Source organism: Cinclus cinclus, chromosome 13 (genome assembly GCF_963662255.1).
Source record: "Cinclus cinclus chromosome 13, bCinCin1.1, whole genome shotgun sequence".
Classification (NCBI taxonomy): Eukaryota; Metazoa; Chordata; class Aves; order Passeriformes; family Cinclidae; genus Cinclus; species Cinclus cinclus.
Window position 1 is genome coordinate 8,636,356 of NC_085058.1, and position 18,853 is coordinate 8,655,208.

Here is an 18,853-nt window from a genome sequence, read left to right on the forward strand (position 1 = left end):
TTGGCTTGCCCGGGGTTAATAAAGATGCACACACCTATCTGTGGCTCCTGCTCGGCCGCAGCCTGACGCAGCCTGGCAGTGCAGCCAATGGCACAGACGTGCCAGGGTGGCCAATCCCCGAGCAGCAGCCGCTGCGCAGACACAGCAACAGCGGCAGCTGCTGTGCGGGAGAGACATGGGAGCCTTATTCTTAAATATATTTCTTATTAAATAATTTATGGCCTGCTTCAGCAACAAATCTGCTTGGCTTCCACGCTGTGCCAAGTTGCAGATGCCCGGAAATATCATCATCTACAGATTGTGGAGTGTGAAATTTGGATGGCTTTGTATGTAGCTGCATCAAGTATTTGTGTATTGTATTCTTTTTCCCTAACAAAATAAGGGTGGTAAGCAAAAGTATTCAGGAAAATATAAAATGTTTGGAATCTGTTCTCCTTTGAAAGCTTCTGTTCTGTTTTTAAAACATTCAGTTTCTTTGAATATTTTCATGAGCTATTCTTGCACACCAAAGGAGAAGTAGTCTTGGAGTGGGACGTGGGGGACAAGCATATAAATATGTAAGTTAGTTTTGATCAGTCCTTTTTGTTTACCTGAGGGTGCTATGACCTCCTTAAAAGTCCTTTCTATTAACCAGTTGCCATTTCTCTCTTCTATGTGCAGAGATGGATCTTGCATGTGCTCACATAAGCAAGCTTATGCACTCTGCATGTGTAAATTAAAAAGTGCAAGGCTTCAAAAGAGTGCTGCATCATACTAGCATCTTCATTCTTGCTGTAAATTTTGGTCAAAATAAATCTAGCAAAATTACCAGCCTTCTGCATCACCTTCCATATTTTTGTCTATGAAGAGGGAAAGACAGAAGCTTGCACTCCACACAAGTTCACCATTGTCAAGTGCTGATAGTATTTCCAGCTCTTCCACATTTCAGTAACCCCTTCTTGCTGGGTTTATTAAATACAGTGACTCTTCTTTCTGTTTTTTTACTCTTCAATTTAAGTGTGAATGCATGTATCTAACTGAATTAAAGAGTGGATTCATCTTTCTTTTGAAAGGGATAAAACAAGTTAAAAATGCATCACAATATAAGGCAGTAGCCCTTGGGAAGGCAAAGGGCTTGCAGCTGAATTCTACAAAGGAGGTAGATGAGAGCTGGTTCACCTCTTGTTGGTGCTGTGATGCTACTTGTACTGACAGAATACTGTAAGAAGCTGCGTTTCTGTTGGATGCTCATAGTTCTTCAGCTGGGAGTTACATGGGAATACAGACTGGACAGTATGGGAGCTCAAGAGAAGGTGCCCAGTATGTTACCCAGCTGCAGTGAATGGATGCTGCTTCCCATTAGGTCCTTCCCATGTTTTTTTGTAAGCCAGTTTTACTTGGATATCTTGTCGCTATTACGAAACATCTTTCTGCACACATCCATGTGTAGATTTAGCTGAGTTTAGAGAAATAGGATTTCAAATCTATATGCAGTCCTGCAGTAGTTATGAAGGCAAAATCCTTATTTGCCCACAAAATTATTTGTTTAGCCTTCAGTAAACACTTGAGTCCTCTTATCTTCTACTTCTGTGACGCAAGGCACAAAAGTCATTCATATTTAAGTTTGGTGTCCTGAAGATTCACTTGATACATTTAATATGGATTAGGAGGTCTTTGAATCATCCAGTATCTCTTTCCTTTAGTCTGTATATCACTAATCCTTGCTTTACTGGCTGCTAGGCCGCTTGGTGCCACCTGATGCATAGATTATACACACTAAGTGTTGAGAACATTAACCAACAAGTTAGAAGAATATTCAGAAGCTAACTCAGAAGAGGACAGTAGGTATAGGTATAGCATGTCTGTCAAATACATAAAGGACACAAGGTACATACTAATCCATGTTGGGTAGTGCTTATCCAGGGTTGTTATATAAAATTCACTGATAGGAATAGGATGGCACCTATTGTATTACAAAGGCTAGTCCCAAGTCATAAGATACTACCCATATAATTCCTTTGAAAGCCAATCAAACTCCATTTAAAGCAGTTGTTTCTCACCTCTCCTGCTGCTCTTGGGAGTCTGACCTGCAGTTTCATTTCTCTAGTGGTTTTCAGACATCTGGTTCCCATCCTACCTGATTATAAGGACTCATTTATGTGCCAGCATTGTTTGTCAACTTAATGAGAGCCTATGTGTTTCTGAGGTTCATGACTCTAACCCATTTTTGGAGACCATTTGTTTTGGGGGATTGGATAAACCAAGAACTCTGTTTTGTTTCATTCAGTAGGTTCTTTATAATTTGATATTCATGCTTTTTTTCTGCCCAGGAAGCTGTGTAAGTTGAGCTGCATAGCCCAGCTTTTTGGTTAATTTTTTTTTTTTTTTTTTGGTGTGTGTGTTTTAATTGAGGTGCATCTGCCAGTTTTATGTCTGGAGTACATTCAATTCAAAGATCTAACAAAAAAGAAAAAAAAAAAACCAACAAAAAAAAGGCTTTTTCTGCTTATCATGTAGGGGAGCTCTGTACAAAGGAACAAAGCAACCGCGTGTCCGTTGTCATTCCTGTCTCTGCTTAGACCTTCCCTCCCCCTGTCTGTTTCCCACCCACCCTTCAAAGAGCAAAACAGCTCCTGGGCTCAGCGATGTGCCAAGAGTGCAAGTAGCAGAGAGAAGAGCTTCAGGGGAGAGACTCCTGGTATGTCCTGTCAAGTCAATGAGAGACCACAGATGGACATGGAGGGTTCTAGGCCAAGCCAGGAGGGGAGGGGCTGTGCAAGATGATCTTTCTGAAAACTGAAATTCTGTGATAATCAGAAATCACAAGCTTGCAGGAGCTGCCACTGTGGATATGAAGGGACCATTTAGACTGTATGTTTTTGCTGCTAGCAAGTGGTTGTCTTAAACCAAATGTGCTAGACTTGAGGAATGGATGACTTTATTCCCTTTGCATTTATTGTCTCATAAGGAGGAAACAACTTTAACTTTGAAGTTAATAGATTAGGTCCCTAATCCTGGTGTTTTGCTAGCTTGTTTTTTGGGTTTTTTTACCTTTATTTTGCTGACATTGTTGAGTTTCAATCAAAGATACTGCTAACTGTGGCAGAGAAATTAGGGGAGTCCTCCTTTGAACGACAGAGACTTAAAGTCTTGTAATCAGCATCAGTAAGCGACGAAGACCCTCCACTCAGGAATTTTCAGGCTAAAGTTTGAATCCATAGAGGTGTGGCCAGATGCAAGGGACACAGAGCACAGAAAGCACACAGAGATCTATTTATTACACATGGAGCAATGTCTGATTCCTATGAGGGTATACAGTGAGGCAGGAAGGAATTCCTTTGTAATAACTTCGAAGGGATATATCTTCAAAGGGATATAAACCAGCTTCTGTGGGTGACATACATTGAAATGAAATGTGTTGGTATATAAATTGGATATAAAACTTCTTGAAGTTCCACACAGAAACTAGACTGATGCCTGACTGTGTACCAGTCATAGGCAATGTCTTCTGGTTTGGACAGAGCGGCCCTGGACACTGGGGGAGGCTCTGCAGGGGAGTGTCAGAACCAAAGAGTGTAAATGTTGCTGTTTGTCAACATCAAAATCCTTAGGTCCGTGGTGGTGCTTTCCAAGTGGAGGATACCAACACAGAGCCAGGGTAAAAGCAGCACATACTTGCTCTGTAGTAACTAATCCTTTTACTGCGAAAGTAAAGGCAGTGGAAGTATCTGAAGGAATCCATACAGCTTTCTAGCTTGGATACAGATTGATACTAGGTAATGCTGGGGGTGAAGCATCTGTTTCAGACTGCTGCTTTTTCTTTGCATCTGCCTGAGTTTCCAGGGGTTTGTTTGTATGTACCTGGTTAGAGTAGCAGGCAACTGTGGGGTGTCAAGGAGGTTGTTGCTATCTTGTGCTGATGCTGTGGCTGTTGGAATCTCACTGAGAAGGTTTTATACTGGTACATTTTAAGCCACATAAATGTCTGTGCAACAGCACAAGGAGTTGCTGTCTTCATGCAGCCTTCAGCACTTCCAGAACAGGTCCTGGTTTTTCTCCTTTGCTTTGTATTTCCAATTTTCCAGAACATTCCCCTTGTGCAGCAAAATCAACAATTCTTGTTCTCTGTCTCAATAACGCGTTTTTAAATGTCTCATATGCCGAAACAGAATTCCTTTTGCTGTTTTTGAGAACTGAAGACAGGTAACAGTGCCCATTTTACTAGAGCAAGTGAAGATAGCAAAATAATTACATTTTGTTTCTTTATTCCCCTGTATCATCAGGTTGTATACTGAGTTGTATGTATGATGATCTTCACTTGCAGCAGCAGTTGGGATCTCTGTTGATTTAGAACTGTTGAATAGGGTTGTCTGTAGTTAAGCAGCTCATAGTTCAGTAGAGCCACAGTGGTTGGAGGACTGGGTATGTGCTTATGTTACACCTACAAAGCTGGTTCCCTGGGAAGGCATCTTTCAAGTTTAGTTCTGATAAGGTCTGTTAAATAGATATTGTATATTCAAAATCTTTCTCTGGACACTGACATATCTCTTACCTACTGCTTTTCAAATATTCCTGCAGGACTTACCACACTCAAGCTGTGCTTCTGGCTAGAACAGGGACTCTGCTTTATTATGTCCTGGAATACACGAATTGAAGCATAGGCTTCAAACTGAGTTGCAGAGTAAATCTTAACTGTGCTCTAGATAGTGCCACTGCTTGTTATGTCTCCACATGACTTGTCTTTGAACTCAGTAGAGAACAAGGCAAAAACTATGATATTAATAGCTCAGTTTATACATTTTTAATGCATTCAATTCGTTGTGGATATCTTCATTAATGTTAAATGTAGTTCTAAATATGGACGGGAATAAGTGTTTTCTTTAGAAAACCTTTGGAGTCTAGCATGTAGGCTGGCCTCTTGAATTAACTACAGTTCCATTCACCTGTCTTTCTCTTTGTTGCAGGAGCTATTGTGACAATCTTGGCTACCACCCATTAAGTGCTGCTGACTTTGGAAAGATCATGAAAAATGTCTTTCCAAATATGAAGGCCCGTCGTCTAGGCACAAGAGGCAAATCAAAATATCCTTTGCTAGAACGCTTCTCAGTAACTTCTTCTGCAATTACCTGGACAACATCTGTCATTGTGGCTTAACTACTGGCTAAATGTAGAAGTAATGTGGAATAAAAAATGCCGACACTTTTCCAACCTTCTCTAAAAATTATTAGTTGCAGTAGTGTTAGGTTGCAAGATGTAACTTTAGAAACAAGTAATTTAATTTAGGTTCTGACACTTAGTTGTCACAGCAGCAAGGCATCAAAGAAGTTGTATAATTTAGTGCAAAGAGAGATACTGGAATAAAGGAACCAAAACTGTTAGTGATTTTCAAACCAGCTTTTTCATCAGTCAGAATATTTTCTTTTCTGAGCTGAGGATTACACCTTCCCATGACAACCCTTAGAAGCCATGGTGATGTCCTGCCTGCTGCATTCCCCAGGGCTGGCTCTCGTTGCATCCTTATGTGCTGGGTAGGCAAAGCTCCTGCAGTAAGCAGGGAAGGGAGAGCATGAAAAGGCTAAAAAGCACTGAGGCACTTGTAGGCACTAATTAAAAACACTCAAAAGAAGTAACAGTAATGATATGGATGTGCTGTGATACTGGTCTTTGCCAGGTCTCACTTGAAGTGTGCACTTAGAGAATTAAATGCTAGCAGGCAGCCCAGAATTGCTTGTCTTCCATTGAGGAACAAAACCTTCTATGTTGTAGTAAAAGGAGAAGTTATGTGTCAGTTAAACTGTTTCATAAAATGCAGTGTTAGATTATCTAGCAGTGAAATCTGAAGCTTAGTACTTGTGTTTGGATGGAGCTAGAGAAGTGTTGAGGAAGAAATCATACAATGTAGTTGTAGTTTGACCCAGGGGATCTCTTTTAAGTTCTATTTCCAGTGTTTCTAATTCAGAATGATCGAAATGTGACCTTGTCTCACACCTTCCATCATTCCCAGGCTCCTTCGATTTCTTTTGCTGTGATTATGCTCCATCCAAGTTAATGCAAACACTTGCAAACTCCACGGCCTATGAAAGAATACAGACATATTTACAGAATGTGAAAAATTAGTGATCCTGGAAAGGATTTGTGTTTCATGAAGACATTGTGTGTGACCTCCCTGACTAATGTTGTGGAGAGGAAAAAAAAAAAAAGCTGATTTGATTTTTAGACCTATAAACAAGTGAGTACGAGTAATAAGGGAAGCATATTTTTATGTACCAGTTTGAGGTCAGTGTAAGAAAAGGTCTGTGTCTTTATATTTTTACAGAAAAATTATCATTAATAAGGAGAGGATTTCTCTTAAATGGTGTGAAATCTTAGGAAGAAATGCACTCGTCAGGGACTTTATCTTGTCCTGGGAAGCTTCAGTTTGAAGAAATCCTTCAGGAGAAGGAAAAAAAGGAGAACCTAAATTGGAGAATGCATTTTTTAATAGTGATTAACTTTTTTTATTTTTTTTATTTATTCTCCCATCTTGTTTTAGAAAGAGAATTTAGTAAAAATTTATGTTAATGATTTGAATACTAAGTAGCTAATTGAAGCTGCCTGGCATGGTGTAGTGCTTGCTCTAAGTCATCAAATGAAATTCGTCATACCCAGCAACTCTGCATAGATTGAGAAACCCAATGTCCTGGCCAAGAATGCAGCCATTGGTGGACTTTTGATCTGTCTGGCTGTGATATCATGCTAATGACAGGAATACTTAGTTCTTTATTGAGTTTGTTTTGAGGCTTATGAGGGTTATCAGAGGAATTACTGCTCTTCTATCCCCCAGCTAACAAGCAGACAATGTAGACCTTAATTGTTGTTCACATATTGCTACAGTGGACTGAGGAAGAAGGCTTTTGTGCATATGCCAACACTGCCCAACCTTGACTTTCATAAAACTGGAGATGGGGTATGATATATATTTGCCTATTTATATATATTTCCGCATGTTAACATTTATTGCGCTGTTTTTCTGTCAGAACTTTCAAAACAAAGTGAAGATCTGTGCAGCTTTTAAGATTTTTCTTTACAATTCTAATACTTTGAATCATTGTTTAATTTTTTTTTATGTAAAGTTCACTATGAATTGCAATACTCTTAAAATAATTTAGGAGGTGAAGAAGACTTCCACACTGCTCCTATCTACTGTATGCATGTTTTGAACTCTGATTCTGTTTCACTTCTACTGTATTTTTTGAGTCAGTGCTAGGGAAGAGATACCCCAGTGAAAGAAGCAGTTCCTGGGTAATAGTGACTGCTGAGTTGACAAGACTCTGGATACAGGGGAAGTCAATTGTTGATACTCCAAATATTAGGACTCTGTCTGTGATTTTCTTCCAGAAATGTTAATTCCATATAATGCCTTTGGAAACAACCCATAGATTATCCTTAAGACATTTAATTTTGAAAGATGCCAACATTGTGATCTCATAACTTCATGAAAACCTGTGAACATACTACTCCCAACTTTTGATGTGATTCTGATAATTTGCTTTTATTTTTGTTTTCATGCCTTAATGACCCTTATTAATTCAAGTAACCCTTCCTCCTTTGTTTGTTTGGTTTAGTTGGATGGAGCAGAGCCATCAGGGCAGCTGCAAAGTGCTGATGAGGAAGTCGTCTCTGCAGCCTGCCGGCTTGTTTGTGAATGGGCCCAGAAAGTGCTGAGCCAGCCTTTTGATACAGTCTTGGAATTGGCTCGTTTCCTTGTCAAAAGTCACTATATTGGTACCAAGTCAATGGCAGCTTTAACAGTAATGGCAGGGGCACCAGCAGGTAATGAGATAATGCTGAATGTTGAAATGGGGGGATCTTACTACTGAGAGTAGTAACAGCTTGGTTTGAGGAAGCGCTTCTGTTCAGGGCCAACTTGAACGCTGACTCTGAGCACTGAGCATTCATTTGTGTGATTTTATTCACGTTGCTGCAAATCACTGTTCTTGCTGGTAGTCTGTGTAAAAATCTGAAAATCAGCTACTGGTGTCGGGTTCAGATGGTGATCATTGCTCTGATGAGGACCCAGGTCTTTTAAAGCACATCAGAGCATGAGTACTTGTGCTGAACTTAGATACTTGTCTAGAACAGGAGTTTGCTGCTGCCTCAGTGCTGGTTTGTAGATAGACTGCTGGTGTAGCTGTGTTTCTATCTGCTAACTTGCCCTAATTTGGAAACAATTTTCTGCCAAGAGCAGATTTTTTTGTGTGTGGTTTTTTTCCTTCTGCATGCTTGAAATCAGTCACTTAATCATTCAAAGCATGTTTTGGTGACCATGGATAAAGTAAATTACAAAAATGAAAGATGAAAAGGCAAATGCAGGTGCACAACATGCCCCCAGACTTACCTGTGAGAAGCTCTGACTAGGCCTATCGAGCAAAATGTCTTCAGATCAAGGCCAGCCTCTTGAGAAAGACAGTTTCAAATGGAAAGTGGTGTTCAGGTGATCCCTTTCTGGATCATGTTAATTTTCCTTCCAGCTCTCTTTCCTTCATGCCAACTTGGACCTGACAGGTGAGAGTGGTGGGTTTTGCTACTTGTATGCTCCATTGTGACCTAATGCTTGGCTGCATTGTTTCTGCTATAAGGGACACTCAGTGCTAGGGACACTCAGTCCTTCAACTCACATAGCTTCTCCCCCTCGCTTCCTTCAAGACAAGATGGTTTTCCTTCAAGGAAAAGGGCACTTACTTCCAGTGCAGGCCTCTATGACTTGCATAGTCATTTTAGAAGAGGTTCTTCCTAGCATGACAAACAAAAGTATTTCCATTCCTCTTGCAGGGAACTACAGTATCTCTGTGCATTACTGAGAAAAAACAACTTTTACTCTCAAAGAAAAGTTTGAGGATTTTTTTTCTTATCAGTATTATTTGCCCATATAGAAGAATTGTGTGCCAGTAATTGCAATATATTTGGGCATTTCACTTCTCTGTGAAGAAGAAATTGTGAAAATGGAGACAGTTGTGACATTTAACCTCTCCTGGTGCATGCAGACTGCTGCTGAGAGAGTGGGCTCCCAGATCACATTTCCTAAGCACATGCTGGGCATCAAAACCAAATACCTTGGTTTAGTATTGTAAAATTGGTATCAGTAAAACCAGTAAACTAGTAAAATTGTGTTGATTAATAGATAATTAGGAATTATTTTGAAACTGTGTAGCCTCAAAGTGTAAATGAAACAATGTTAAAGCATTTCTGAAGGGGTAGTTCAGCAAGGTTATTTGGTCTCTATGGAGCATGCTAATCCTCTTGACTATTAATAAACAGAAGATCATAAATGTAATGTGGTTTTGTAAGGGAAATTAGTACTAGCTGCGCTGAGGGCACTGTCTGTTTTCTCCCTGAAAGCAGCAGTTGCTTGCTTTGTGATTAGCAAAGTAATTTCTCCAGAAAAAAATGTTCTCACATTCTAATTTCCATTGTTTTTTCAACTTTTTTTTTCTTATTATTTTTTTTTTCCTGAACACTTCTCTTTTTGCCATTTTTCCCCCACTATCCCTGATCACACAGAGGTTTTGACCCATTCTGATACTGGATGATACTGCACTGTATTTAATGCCTTGGCCATTAGATAATATCATCTGCTCAGAACTGCACCTCTGTGACACAGACCCACAGCTTTCTGGAAGCATTTTTCATTTAAAGCTGCCTTAGAACAGGTAACAACACAAAGCAGCGGCAGGTGCTGGATTTTAAAGGCTCATCTGAAACGTGCCCGCCGCCCTCTGCTGCCGGTTCAGCGACGTGCAGCGGGCTGGGATTGTGCTGACACACAAGTTGCCATTTGACATCACTAGAAACAAGAGGCTCTTAAGGAGTGTTTCAGTAGCTAATGCCCAGCTTGTCTAACAGATAGAGATTTTTCCACAAATGTGGAAATAAACTGAAACTGAATAGATTCAAGCGTTAAGTGGATGAGAGCACCTCATGGAGGAGGTGTTCCCAGAAAGGTTTTGGAGATGCCTGCCATGTATTCTGTTAGATACAGAAGTCATATCGCAGTAGACAGAATATGTTTGGTTGTTATTCATTCTCCTTCTTTTGTTTTCAGGAATAAAAGGGATCCCCCAGCCCTCAGCTTTTATACCTACTGCTGAAAGTAATTCTTTTCAACCACAAGTGAAAACTCTGCCATCTCCTGTTGATGCTAAGCAGCAGCTGCAGCGTAAGATCCAGAAGAAGCAGCAAGAACAGAAACTGCAGTCTCCTTTGCCAGGAGAGTCTCCAGTAAAGAAAACAGAAGGCACTGCAACCAATGGTGTGACCAGTATATCTAATGGAAGTCCTGCCATTCTGTCCTCTCCACCTATTGGCATTGTTGTGGCTGCTGTCCCCAGCCCCATACCGGTAATGCTCTCCAGTAATTCTGCAGATAATTCTGCATTGCCAGTAACTAAGCAGTGGTGTCACGGGATTAGTTTCCATTCAAAGGCTTGGGTACCTTGATGCTTTTCTGTCTGGGCTGTGTTATACTACATTAGTTACAGGGTTGATACAGAGGCAGCAGAATTCTGATCATGTAACATAGGCCAAGTTAATCTTTGAAATCATTAAAGTGAGCCTTGACATGAGATTTAACCAGATGAGAGAGCTGACACCAAGTTAGGGCTACTGAGGCCCTGATATGGAATCTAAATTGCCTTTCATTGACTGAGTGCATTTCGTGACAGGTACAATTTTATTTTGAATGAATGTATGTGGTACAGAACACTTTTGTCTTTCAGCCATATAAAATTGGGCTAGGGAGTACAGAAGGTTATTTGATTTCAAGATGTTTGCTGTGCTGTTCATTTCAATAGGTAAGCCAGTTTTTCTGCCTGATAGTGAGTTTGTACTTAACTCACTTTTGAAACCTTAACAATGAGCACTATTTTGAACACATCCTCTCCTCTTTAACCTTTGTATGTCTGGTTTTTTGTCCCAGGTGGTGAAGGATTGTATGAGAATGACCCTTTCATTAGCAGAAGAGCAAACTAGTGTGTACACCAGTGCCTCATGCCTTAAAAATAGAAGTCATATATCTTCTACCAATCCTTGGGCAGAGAAATGGCAATTGTCTTGGACAAGTAGAGGAGCTTATTTTGTTTCAAACTGACATTTGCTTTGGTGTATTGAGCTATGTTGTCTTTCACCTTTAAAATGCTTAGGGCTGAGGTCATGTGTAATGGGCTTTGGGGGACTTCTTGCTTCATTGCCACACCTTTTCTTTTTCTCTTTTTACAGGTGCCAAGGACCAGGCAGTTGGTGACATCTCCAAGTCCTATGGGATCGTCTGAGGGCAAGGTCCTGCCACTCAATGTTCAGGTGGTCACTCAGCACATGCAATCAGTCAAGCAGCCGCCAAAGACTCCCCAGAACGTTCCCGCAAGCCCCGTCGGTGACCGCTCTGCCCGGCATCGCTACCCACAGATCTTACCCAAGCCAGCAAACACCAGTGCTCTCACCATCCGCTCTCCCACCACGGTGCTATTTACCAGTAGCCCAATCAAGACTGTTGTGCCAGCTCCACATGTGAATTCCTTAAATGTGGTAAAAATGACAGCAATATCTCTTGCCCCAAGCAGCAGTAGTGTGCCCGTCAAACAGACACCTTCAGTTAGCACTAGTGCAGGAGCAGTGGAAGAAGGGAGGACTGGTCCACAGATCAAAAATGGGTCTGTTGTTTCACTTCAGTCTCCAGGATCCAAGCCTAGCGCTGCTGTCGCTACGCCTGCAGTCAAGATCAAAACGGAACCAGAAGCATTGCTGGATGAGAACTCTGCACAGGGCCAAGAGAGCTCTGACATGTCTAAATCCATAAAGGCAGCCCCTGACCTGCCTCCTGCACAGCTAATTAATTTTGAGGTTGCAGCCTTGAAGGTTTCAACAGATGATGTCATGGAGCTAAAACCAGGTAAGGGCTGTGATCAGGAAGCTGAAGAAGCAGGGACCAAATATAAGACACAGTCTGATGAAATCGCACCAGTTTCTTCAGCAGGCAATAATCAAAGCACTCTTAAGATCACAGTTGCCAGTCAAAACTTGTCCAGCACCAGCATCAATTCACCTCCTACTGGTGAGTCTATGATTAAAGACAAAACATGCACTAAAAGTCCAAGAAAGCGACAACCTTCCACACTTCAGGATTCCCAGTTACCTCCTGTAAAGAAGCCACTAGTGGAGCAGTTTGAAACTGGTAATGCTGTGGAGGGTCAAAAAGCTAACAATGTTAAGAAGGCTCTGAAGGTTGGATCATTAGCGAGCAGTGACAATACAGCAACACTTGCTCAAGTTCCCAGCAAGGTACCTGTGATGGTACCTGTACCTTCTACAGCTGCTGTAAACTTAGCAACAGACCTTTCTTTGAGCACCAATTTAAATACCTGTGATCCTGCTTTAGAACAGCAGCTTGCATCAGCATCATCTCCAGATCTAAAGGTAAAATTGGAAGGAAATTTGTTTATCATAGAAAATGATTCAAAATCTGATGGCAGCTTTAACCCAAATACGTGGCACCATATCACGAAAACCTCTGACTTTGCATCTGTGAATTGTGAACAACAGCAAGATATCAGTGTTATGAGTATTCCTGGGCACTCAGGCTCTGGTGACTTACAGGAATCCACGTGGGAGCCGGTGCACTGCGAAGGTATACAGCAGGATGTGTACAGCCAGCAGTTACAGAGCCAGATCCAGGACTCCTTGGATCAAATACAAGCACAGTCTTCAAATCAGTTACCTCTGCAGTCTGAGCTGAAAGAGTTTGAGCATACAGTCCCTCAGTCAAATGAAAACTTCTTTTCATTTGATGATGACCTTACCCAGGACAGCATTGTGGAGGAGCTGGTGCTCATGGAGGAGCAAATGTCCATGAATAATTCCCATCCTTACGGCGGTTGTCTAGGGATGCCACTTCAGAGTCAGGCTGCAGCTCAAGGAGCTCCCGTGTCATCTCATCCAAGCAGCATGCACTTTTACCATTCGATCCATAACAACAGCACTCCAATTCACACTCCCACTCCCACCCCCACCCCGACTCCCACCCCCACCCCGACTCCAACACCCACCTCCGAAATGATTGCTGGATCTCAGAACATGTCTCGAGAGAGCCCTTGTTCAAGGCTGGCTCAGACGACTCCTGTCGACAGTGCCCTAGGAAGCAGCCGGCACACGCCCATTGGCACACCCCATTCCAACTGCAGCAGCAGTGTCCCTCCAAGTCCTGTGGAGTGCCGAAACCCATTTGCATTTACTCCCATCAGCTCCAGTATGGCTTACCATGATGCCAGCATCATATCGAGTAGCCCTGTGAAGCCAATGCAGCGGCCTATGGCTACCCATCCTGACAAAACTAAGCTCGAGTGGATGAATAATGGCTACAGTGGGGTTAGTAATTCCTCAGTTGCAAACCATGGCATCCTTACAAGCTACCAGGAGCTGGTGGAAGATCGCTTCAGGAAACCTCACGCTTTTGCAGTTCCCGGCCAGTCATACCAGTCTCAGCCGCGCCACCACGACGCTCACTTTGGCCGCGTGACTCCTGTTTCTCCTGTGCAGCACCAGACAGCCCCTGTCAGTAGCACTACCAAGCAGGAGGGCTTTGCTGTTCCTGCTCCTTTGGACAACAAAGGAACTGGTTCATCTCTCAACAACAGTCTGAGATGCCGGAGTGTGAGCCCTGCTGTCCATCGCCAGCGTAATCTCAGTGGAAGCACTGTTTACCCTGTGTCAAACATACCACGCTCTAATCTGACACCTTTTGGAAGTCCAGTGACTCCCGAAGTTCACAATGTATTTCCTAATGCCCATGCAGACACCAGTGCCAATAACATAGCACAGAGAAGCCAGTCAGTCCCATTGACTGTGATGATGCAGACGGCCTTCCCGTCTCTTCAGAAACAAACAAACACTAAAAAAATAACCAATGTGTTGTTAAACAAACTTGATTCTGATAGCGATGATGCAGTGAGAGGTTTAGGAATGAACAACATGCCCTCAAATTACACAGCCAGGATGAATCTCACTCAGATTTTGGAGACGTCCACCGCTTTTCCTAGTGCCAACCCACAAAGTATGATCAATTCCAGCACTTCAGTTTATGAATTCCAAACACCAAATTACCTCACAAAAAATAGCAGCACCGATCAGATCAGTTTTTCTTCTGGAGATAACCAAGCACAATCAGACATCGGAGAGCAGCAATTAGATTTTAGCAGCACTGTAAAAGACCTTTTAGGGGAGGACAGTCTGCCAACAAACCAGCAGCTGGTGAATCAGGTGGCATCAGATCTCAATAACGTTGCATCTGTCTTTCCCAGCGACATCAGGTTGTCTTCCGAGCTCTCAGGCAGCATTAACGATCTGAACACTTTAGACACAAATCTACTGTTTGATCCAGGTCGTCAGCAGGGACAAGACGATGATGCTACACTGGAGGAATTAAAAAATGACCCCTTGTTTCAACAAATCTGCAATGAATCCATTAACTCAATGACTGCATCGGGTTTTGAGTGGATGGAGAGTAAGGATCATCCTGCTGTTGAAATGTTGGGTTAATCTTGTTTTATAATATGTATGTAGCACACTGTATCTAAAAGACAGACGTATTGTATTTGTCTTAATGGAAGTGCCTCCCGCAGCAGAAACACTTGCTATGTATTGTGGCATTTTTAAAAAAGTTTGCTGTACCTGTTGCTCATTCTTCAGTAAGGAAAAGGCAGTCTTACCAATTTAAAACAAATCTCTGAAGGTGATGGGCTATCAAAGAGCCAGTACTGAAATTTGAATTTTGGAGTTTTTCCCATTCAACATTTCTTGTTTTAGTAAATAAAGAAGTAAGTGGTTAATGGCAGCCAGTAATAACAGCTATGGTTGATGCTTTGGGAGGGTTTTAATTCAAGCTCGTTAGTAAGCTTTCCTTACTTTGTATTGGTTGTTACTTCTTAGTAGGTGATCTTTACTTTGTCATCCAGGGTTGAAATGCAGGGTGCTGCAGGTAGGTAAGCTGGTGGGGAGTGGGTACAGGTGGACCAGGTGACATGCAGATGCCTGATCATTGTGTAGCTGTCTGGAGCACTGCTCAATGGTGAACTTTGGGAAATCTCTGTAGCACTGGTGCCATTGGCATCTCCAGTAAAACACAGAGATGGGAAAAGCTAACAGGAATGATCAAGGAAAAAGATGCACTAAATTCTTTTATTTAAGGGAAATAAATCTATGTAGTTATTTTATCCATTAATATTCATGACATACTTGATATTTTAGTTCTCATGTCAATGTTTTTATATTAGGTAAAATTAATGCAAAAAGCTTTTGAGCACTGAGATTTAATCTAGGCGTAACCCCCTATTTTAAAGTGATAAGTACTGTTTATCAATACTAGAGAAGGAACATAGTATTTTCCCTTCTTTTTTCCTTTTTTTTTTTTTCTAGTAGGTTGCTGCTGGAGCTCATTAAAATACTGTTTTCTAAAGGTTTCCTTTAAAAGTTTGCTCTTTCCTAACCTAGTGGAGGGCGTAGGAAGATGTTATTTTCTCTCTATTTCAGTAGGTTGAGCCTTTCTGTCTTTCTTGCTCGTTCTCTTTCTCTCAAACAAAAGATTATTAAAATATTAGAAAATGTGGTTAATCTAAAAATATTTCATATAGAGCCATAATACTGCCAGGCACTTTACAGATACACAGTAAGACATGTGATCTTTCTTTTGTAAAACTTCTTTTAGAAGTACTTACTGTTTTAGAAGCCTGAATTCCATTTTCGAAAGTGATTTGACAGGGTTGATTAATCTAATTTTAAAAAAAAAGTTTTTAAAGACAAAAAATACTGCCCCTCTGGAAAATGAGAATTAGACCTCTGTCCCGCTGGTTCAGTCAAACCAAAAAGACCTTTTATTTTATCAGCATGGCATACATGGATCTATAATGGTCAAAAGACAAGAGGTATTTACCCAGCTGTGGCCTTGGTGCTAGAAAGAGGACTTGCAGAGGCCGGTTTTTACAAAAGAAGCGGTGCACTGAGCATGCTACAGTACTATCCCTAAAGTCTAGTATAAAATGGATTACTTTTCCTGTGACCTGACACAAAGCAGAAAATAGAGAAGGAAACATTTTCTTCTTTTTGCATTTCTTTGATGAATGGTCATGAAGTTTATGAAGGGGGAGATTCAGTAAACCCCCCCTAGATTTCTCTTAAGGGGAAGATGCTCAGATTTTTCATGTGATTAGTGTTTTTCTTTAAGTGTCTTGGTGGTCTTCTGTTTCTTCAGTTTTTGAAAATGACTCGAGATCCCAGTACTGGTCAATTTTTTTTGGCAGTGCTGATTCAGCTTGTGCTGCTGCATTGACACTGGAGGTGCTGGTATATCATAGCTTCTCTTGCCCCAGTTCATCACCAGTTTATGGCTTCTTCTGCAGGGACAAACAGTTGTGCCAAGCTATAGCACCTTATGGGGGCCTGATTTCACTGTGCTTGCATCAGAAGTTTTGCCACTTCATCAGGAACAAACCTGGAGAGTTATGATCCCTCCTTAAAGCACAAGGATGTTGTGATAATGTGATTTGCTTTAAGACCAAGTGACTCTTCCAAGGCAATGGGGAGGAAACTGAAAGCTGCTTAGTAACCTGCTTGTTGTCCTGCCAGGTGTCTGTCAGTAAGTCTTGAACCATTTTTCTTTGTAGACTAAAGTTGCTGAAGGCAGGGCTTGAATCCTGTACTTGCCCGTGGCCTTTTGACAGAGATGTGCTGAACATCCCCTCACGTTGGTGGGAGGATGGGTCTGAGAGACACTCAGCACCTTTTTGTTTCTTTTTTCTGACCCTGTGTGAAGTGCCAGCACTCCTGTGAATAGGTGAAAGCTGTTTGGATGGAGCGGGGAGGGTCCCTTCCAAGTCAGCTGTTGCGTGACTGTGACTGAGTGCCGGAGGGAGGCGCTGCCCGGGCTCTGCAGCAGCCCGTGCTCCATGGGCTGGGCTGGGCTGGGCTCGGCTCGGCTCGGCTCGGCTCGGCTCACTCACCTCACCTCGGGGCACGGACACTGCCTCTGAGGGAGCCTGGGACAAGGAAGGCTTAGCCTAACTGCTAGGGGTTTTAAGAAGATTTCTCACAGAAGCAAGAGTAGATTTAAAGTTGATGCATTTTAAATTATGCAGCCATCACCAAAGGTTTTTAAAAGTGCGTTTAAAATTGTCTTTAAATGCAAGCATTACATTGGGCCTAACATGTGACTTATTTAGCAGAAATATTCTATAATCAGTGGGTTTAAAGCAAATATATGTTTAATTTTAAAAGTATTAAATTCGATAAGAATTGTTTCAAGTAAAATCCAAGGCACAGGCACAGCTTTGTACATTGGTATGTATCATTTTAGAGATGTTTGTGTGTTGGTGTTATGATTAATGTTAGGTCCCTGTACTTAGTGCTAGTTAGTTCTTTATGATACATTGAGACAGAGCACTACTGCACACCAAAGTATGCAATACCCAAAGGAAAATTCTGTGATCCTAACAAATGGAAGCCTGTCTTTGTCAGATACTCCAAAACTATGAATTTGAGACAGTTCTGACCCCTTGTTTACATTATTGGCTTCCTACTAACATAAGAAATTATTTTGATAGCAGTTTTTGCTAAAGTATACAAACTAGTGAATTTGTACCCTGTGTACAGTACTGCAGCAAACACTTTAAATTTGATTGCTTGGTTAGTCCAGCAAACTTTCTGGGTTCATATATTGCACTAAAATTCTGTTGAACCTGTGGCAGGCACATTCCTTAGGATAAATGCAACAAATACGGCCCACAGATTTAAAAGAAAAAAGGCAAAATGAAAAAAAACCCTTTTTAATGTGTTTCATTATTAAAAGGCAAAATGTCATTGAAAGTGACAGGTGAAATTGTCTTATGTAGCAATGTGCATTGATCTCAATGAGATATTTCTATTTTTGATTCTCTTACATGAGAATATTGCAGCAGGAAAAATTAAGTTTAGTTTGCTTCACCATGTTAATACATGATCACAAAATGTGCATGAGTGTTAATGACTTAATCTTGTACAGTACTAGATATATTCCTGTAACCACTTTTATTTTTTTTATTCTTTTGCTGTATTGAAGCTGGTTCAGTGTTAACCAGGTGAGCATAGTTATTCACAAGTTATTTACTTTTTTATGTTAACTAATTCAGCTTAGTTATTGTTGAATATGTTCCTTTCTTGGATTATTTTTTATTGTTCTGGTGTTGAAAGACATTTTTGCATCATTTTATCATGATAAGAATTCATGAAGTAAATAATTTGCAAATAATTGCAATAAGCACTGACTTCCGAACTGAAAAGAAGGAAAGTGTTTCTTGTGCAGTGCATCCGAGGATCATATAATAGTCTTGTACTATACTGTGCTTTATTTACTGCACCGTAAGGAAAGAAAAATCCCTGTTCCACATTTTCATTTAGTGCAGGAAATCCAGTTTCTCCCCTCTTCCCCAGTGTTTTGTTGTCTGTTGTACTGCTGAAACTACAGTAGTTGAATATTGCAGTAGCATTTCAGTTATTTTTTTTATTGAAAGTGCTCAAAAATTGTTTTTTAAATGTTTTCAAAAACAATAAAAACATTTTATATTAAAATTATTTCTGGAGGTTTTTCTTTATATGGAAAATGTGCTTTAGGGCTGGCCTAAAATACAGAACTTTGTCATTTGTGCAGTGATTGATGACAGCTGCTCAGTTGAACCGTGCTGCAATTGCAGAGCCTGGTAAAGCTGAGTGTGAGGGTGAATCTTCCTCACTGGGGTGCCTTGGTCAGTCTTAGTCCAAGTGTGGGTTTCATGCCCGGGTGGTAGCTCTTGCTGTTGTGACATAGGACACCCCATTGCTG

The 18,853-nt window shown here is 41.2% G+C and overlaps 1 protein-coding gene across 1 annotated transcript in view; it reads left to right on the forward strand.

The window, feature by feature from the left end:
• The window catches only part of RFX7 (regulatory factor X7), a 49,519-nt gene extending 30,931 nt beyond the window's left edge, over positions 1-18,588 (forward strand). The window contains exons 5-9 of the mRNA XM_062501247.1: positions 4,944-5,060; positions 6,841-6,925; positions 7,584-7,791; positions 10,061-10,356; positions 11,233-18,588. Of these exons, the coding sequence (XP_062357231.1) occupies positions 4,944-5,060; positions 6,841-6,925; positions 7,584-7,791; positions 10,061-10,356; positions 11,233-14,544 (4,018 nt within the window). The 3' untranslated portion in view covers positions 14,545-18,588. The remainder of the gene's footprint in view (positions 1-4,943; positions 5,061-6,840; positions 6,926-7,583; positions 7,792-10,060; positions 10,357-11,232) is intronic.
• The last annotated feature ends 265 nt before the right edge of the window (positions 18,589-18,853 follow it).